This window comes from Hipposideros armiger, unplaced genomic scaffold, assembly GCF_001890085.2.
Source record: "Hipposideros armiger isolate ML-2016 unplaced genomic scaffold, ASM189008v1 scaffold_380, whole genome shotgun sequence".
Classification (NCBI taxonomy): Eukaryota; Metazoa; Chordata; class Mammalia; order Chiroptera; family Hipposideridae; genus Hipposideros; species Hipposideros armiger.
Window position 1 is genome coordinate 1,492,412 of NW_017731730.1, and position 4,994 is coordinate 1,497,405.

Genomic DNA, 4,994 nt, shown 5'->3' on the forward strand with positions numbered 1-4,994 from the left:
TGTGACAGAGCAGGGGACCAGCATGAGGAGGTGTCACAAGATAATGAAGACAGGTGGTAGCTGTCAAAGAATTAGGAATAATTGATTGTGTCTGGGGCAGGGGATGTGACTGACTCATGGGAGGCAGCGAGGCGGGGGAGACGGGCCTGGGGTTGTGTACCAGGGGGAGCAGTGTGAGAAGTGTCCCGGAGCCCCTGAGAGATGTAAGCAGGACTGTTTACAGTGGACCGATCACTTTACTCGTCTTTCCCCTTTAGAAATTGATGTGTGTTCTCTCTCCGGTCTAGGACACAGCATGATGGACACACTGGCCGTTGCCCTCCGCGTGGCTGAAGAGGCCATTGAGGAGGCCATTTCCAAAGCAGAAGCCTATGGGGACAGCCTGGTACGGCCCCCCTTCTCCTCTTGGGGGAGGTGTGGGGCAGGGTGCCGGCCTCCAGGAAAAAGCGCAGGTTGTCAGGAAACCAACGTCATGGTAGCCATCCTTGACCGGAGCGGTGCCCAACCTCCCCCTTCGTTTATGGTCAGGATGCCTGAAAAGTGATTGCCAAGTCCCCGGATCCTCCCTAGTCCACAGCCATTCTCTTCCCTTCCTCTGCAGGACAAGCAGAATGAGGCCAGTTACCTGCGGGACCACAAGGAGGAGCTGACTGAGGAACTGGCCACAACCATCCTGCAGAAGGTAGGTGGACCTGGCATCCGCTGATGGCCGTTCACCACGCGGGCCCAGAGCAGGGCCTCCAGCGAGCTGGAGAGCAGCCATGGGCACCGCTGTTGTCTCGGGCATCATTTCTGTGCCGCGTCACTTTTGCCTCCTGTGCTCTGGGGGCTAATGCTGAAGGGTTGCGTTCCCTGTGAAATCTACGCCGAGGGATGGAGCCTGGCTGCCTTTAGGGGTTGAAACAGTGGGTGAGGAGCCAGGAACTCAGCACTGAGCAGGTTACTCGCCGGCTTCCTGTTTCCTAGGCTGCGAGAGAGACACACAGAATGTTTGCTCCCACTTCTCAAATAGTCTCTTGCTGAAGAAATTTTGCAGTCACCCCCTGTTGCTACCTCTGTGCCCTAAGCTGTCCCTTACATGGTATATCAGTAATGACTACTCAGAAACCAACTGCCCCAAAGCTCTGTGGCTGTAAACAAGGATTATTTCTATGCTCCACAGCCAGTTCTCCAACCCCAACTGGGTGTCCTCCAAGTCAGTTCAATTCTGACACCATTCGGAGTTTGCAGAGACCCGCAAGTTAAGGACTCAGTCCCACAAGACTGCCCCCCACTTCAGACACCAGTGCAAGCCTCAGGTATCCCCAAGTTACCCACTTCTGTCCCAGCCTCCTACAAATTCGAGGATGCCCATGACCCCCATCAGGTTGGATAATTTGCTAGAACAACTCACAGAACTCTGGAAAGTGCAACTTACAATGACCTGTTTATTATAAAGGATACAAATGCACAGCCAGATGAAGAGATAGTGGGACCACGAGGCCTGTGGAGGGTGGTGGGCAGAGCTTCCATGCCCTCTCCATGCCCGCCACCCTCCCAGCACATCCGTGTGCGTACCAGCTGGGATGTTCCCCAACCTCAGTGTGTCAGAGTTGGTAATTGAGGTGTCATTAAGTAGGCATAGTTGTCACATCACTGACCACCTGCCTGAACTCAACCTCCAGTCCCTCTCCTCTCCCCAGAGGCTGGGGGAGGTGGAGCTGAAAGTTCCGTGGTTCATATGGTTGGTTGGTTTTCTCAATTCCAGTTGACATACAGTATTAGTTTCAGGCATACAGCATAGTATTTAGCATAGCATTAGACATTTATATAGCTTATGAAGTATCTCCCTGGTAAGTCTACTGCCCACCTGGCACTATCCATAGTTATTACAATGTTACTGACTTTATTCCCGATGCTGTACTTCACATCCCCGTGACTGTTTTGTAACTACCGGTTTGTATTTCTTAATCCCTTCACCTTTTTCACCCAGTTCTCCAACCCTGTCCCATCTGGCAACCATCAGTTTGTTCTCTGTATCTATGAGTCTGTTTCTGGGGTTTTTTGTTGTTGTTTATTTTGTGTTTTAGATTCCACATATAAGTGAAGTCATATGGTGTTCGTCTTTCTCTGTCTGGTTGGTTTTTTTAGCCACCAGCCTCCATCTCTCTAGTGGCCCTGGCCAAGTCACCTCGTTAGCATACAGAGACTTTCCTGTCACTCAAACAATTCCAAGGGTTTTTGAAGCTCTGTACCAGGAACCAGAGTCAAAGAGCAAATCCATGTTTTATTATGCTACAATTTCTTTCTCACTCATGCATCTGTAAGTGGCTCTGCCTCAAGCAGTGGGTTGGGTTCAGGTCTGTGCAGTAAGTTCATTCTGGGGCCTGACTGAAGGCACATCAGCTACTTGTGGCCATGACTGAAACACAAGACAGCAAGAAGCCAGCGGCGTCTGTTAAGGCCCAGGCTCAGACCTGACACCCGTTACCACCCCCTCCTCACATGCCATTGGCCAAAGCAAGACACAGTCATCACAGAGCCAAAGGTGGGAAATGCACTTGACCCTTGAATGATGCAGGGCTTAGGGCACCGACCACCCACATAGTTGAAAATCCACATGTAATTTAGGTTGGCCCTTGACAGATAACAGATTCCCAGCTGCAGATCGAAAATACAATTGACCCTTGAGCAATGCAGTTTAAACTGCACAGATCCACATAGACACGGGGTTTTTTTAAAATCTGCCTTTAAGTAGGACCCGTGCAGTTCAAACCCGTGTTGTTCAAGGGTCAACTGTATAGTCTCCCTGTCCTGGGAGGGAAGCAGAGGCACACAAACCAAGGGTTGTGTACAGAGAGCATGGAACAAATTCATTCTTCCCTTTTGGCCACAATAATTCATGTCCCTTCTACATGCCACCTACACACACCCCTCCCAAAGACCCCCAAATGTCTCGTTCAATCACAGTTCAAAGTACATTTGATTCAGATGCAGCTCCTTTTTTTTTCCCCTTTTCCTTATTTTATTTAGAAGATACAGCTTTCTAAACAGCACAGATTAAGGATTTGCCCTTTAGAATTCCTTTTAATGAAACTAGAGAGACCTGTGAACTAAGCAAACAAGTCACCCGTCCCCATGTACCCAACATACAATGCTGGAACACAGACAGAAAAGCAGCACTGCCCCACCCACCTGCAGAGACGGGAGGTGCCTGGTCCCCAGCAGCTCTGATGTCCCACTGGGCACATGCGTTGGGATCCTCACCCTGGAAATGGGACATGGGTCTTAATTAGGCCCAGGGCTTTCGCTGGACACGGCGCCTCAGTTCATTGCAGCCTTTGGCTCTCTGCCCTCCTCTTCATCACCCCGCCTGGTCTGAAAAGGCACTGGAGAATATGCCCATGTTGGTGATCAGCAGCTTCCTCAGCTGTTTCCTGCCTTTGGGAAGTTGGAATTCCAGAGACCTTTGTACACATGGGCCGTTAAACCCCAGTGGCCGTGCTCAAGACAGCGCGTGGTGCGCGCAAGCTGAAGCCACCCCTGGAGACTCTTGCATCTGCCCCCTTCACAGGCCTTCCTGATGCTTCCTCAGATTAGGATTCACAGCCAGAGACGCCAGGCTTGAGATCCAGCCCCACTATTCGTGAGCTGTGCGGCCTTAACTGACAACCCCTCTGAGCCTGTTTCCTCATCTGTAAAGTGGGGACCGTGATAGTATGATAGTGTGTCGCTCTCAGAACGATTTTGAGGATTAAATGAGGCAAAGCAGCTACTGTGCCTAGCCTAGAGTCTGGCACGTGGTAGGCACTTAAAAAACAAAAGTTGTTAATATCACGGAATGATTACTGGTAAACCGTAAAGTGCTGTAGAATGTTCGAGGCTATCGTTGTACTGTTTTATCATCAGGCAGATCCGAAACGGGCTGGCATTCTGTTGAAACTAAGCTCTTACGTGGGTGAAAGACAAGCCCCAAAGATGGCCCCAGCCACTCCGTATAGTGTCTGGAGGCCTCTCCAATAACGTGTCCCCTCTGTCACCCACCTCCTCCTCAGATCATAAGAAAACAGAAGAGCAAAGGTGAGCAGCCCATGGAAGAGGAGCCAGAGTGGTCACAGCCCCCGAGCTGCAGCGCGAAGGCGGCTGACGAGGGGACCACAGCCTCCCCCGGAGGCCACCAGGCTTCCGGCGGCACCCTCTGGGTGAGTCTCCAAGCCCCAGCCCCCACCAGCACCACCACCACTCAACCCCTGGTGTCCTGCATGCTCTCCCCACAGAAATGGGGACAGCACACTGTTCCATCTGGAGTTGACTCATGTGCCCTCCAGAGAGTATAAAGGTTGCTAAAGAGCCGATGGCAAGGGAGCAACTGAGACAGGAACTATGTAGTGAGTGGGGGCCCGGAGGGGTGAGAGAGAATCAACACAGTGGCCTATTGAAGAATACGGAGACAGGTTTTCACACAGAGACCAATTTGGGAAAAATACAGATGTCAATAGGCATTTTTAAGAATTCATTCTGGAAAGAGTTGCGCTGAGTCCCGTGGGAGGAAAAAAATAGCTTTATCAGGGAGATCGCTTGCTTTTCTGAAACTGAAAAGCGACAGCAAGAGAATTGCCACTGCCGTTTCAGTCACCAAAATGGTCCTATCTAGACACAGTTGGGAAGTCGTGATGTGGGTCAACCATTTTGTCTATCACCCTGAAATTCAGCACAGTGGCCTTCTAGTGACCGGGCCGTCTGGGCCTGCTCACATCTGCAGCCAAGTCACCAAGCCCATGACATCCTTTGTAACCTGTGTAAGCAGCCCAAGCAGAGGTCGTGCAGAGCAGAGGCTGGGACAGAGGCTGGGCCTTCCGTGTGGAGGAGGCGCGGCAAGAAGCAGAGGGAGCGGCTGGCTGGCAGGGCGTGTGTCCCATCAGCTGTGCGCCCGCAGTCATAGCATGGGACCGGGCTGGGTAACACACAGGTGCGAGTTAAAGCTGCAAGTCAGATGGGAGGGAGGTGGGGGGGGA

At 51.6% G+C, this 4,994-nt stretch overlaps 1 protein-coding gene across 1 annotated transcript in view; it reads left to right on the top strand.

The window, feature by feature from the left end:
• The window catches only part of MYRIP (myosin VIIA and Rab interacting protein), a 279,386-nt gene that overhangs the window by 216,919 nt on the left and 57,473 nt on the right, over positions 1-4,994 (top strand). The window contains exons 6-8 of the mRNA XM_019662728.1: positions 288-385; positions 602-682; positions 4,035-4,181. Coding sequence (XP_019518273.1) covers positions 288-385; positions 602-682; positions 4,035-4,181 — 326 coding nt within the window. The remainder of the gene's footprint in view (positions 1-287; positions 386-601; positions 683-4,034; positions 4,182-4,994) is intronic.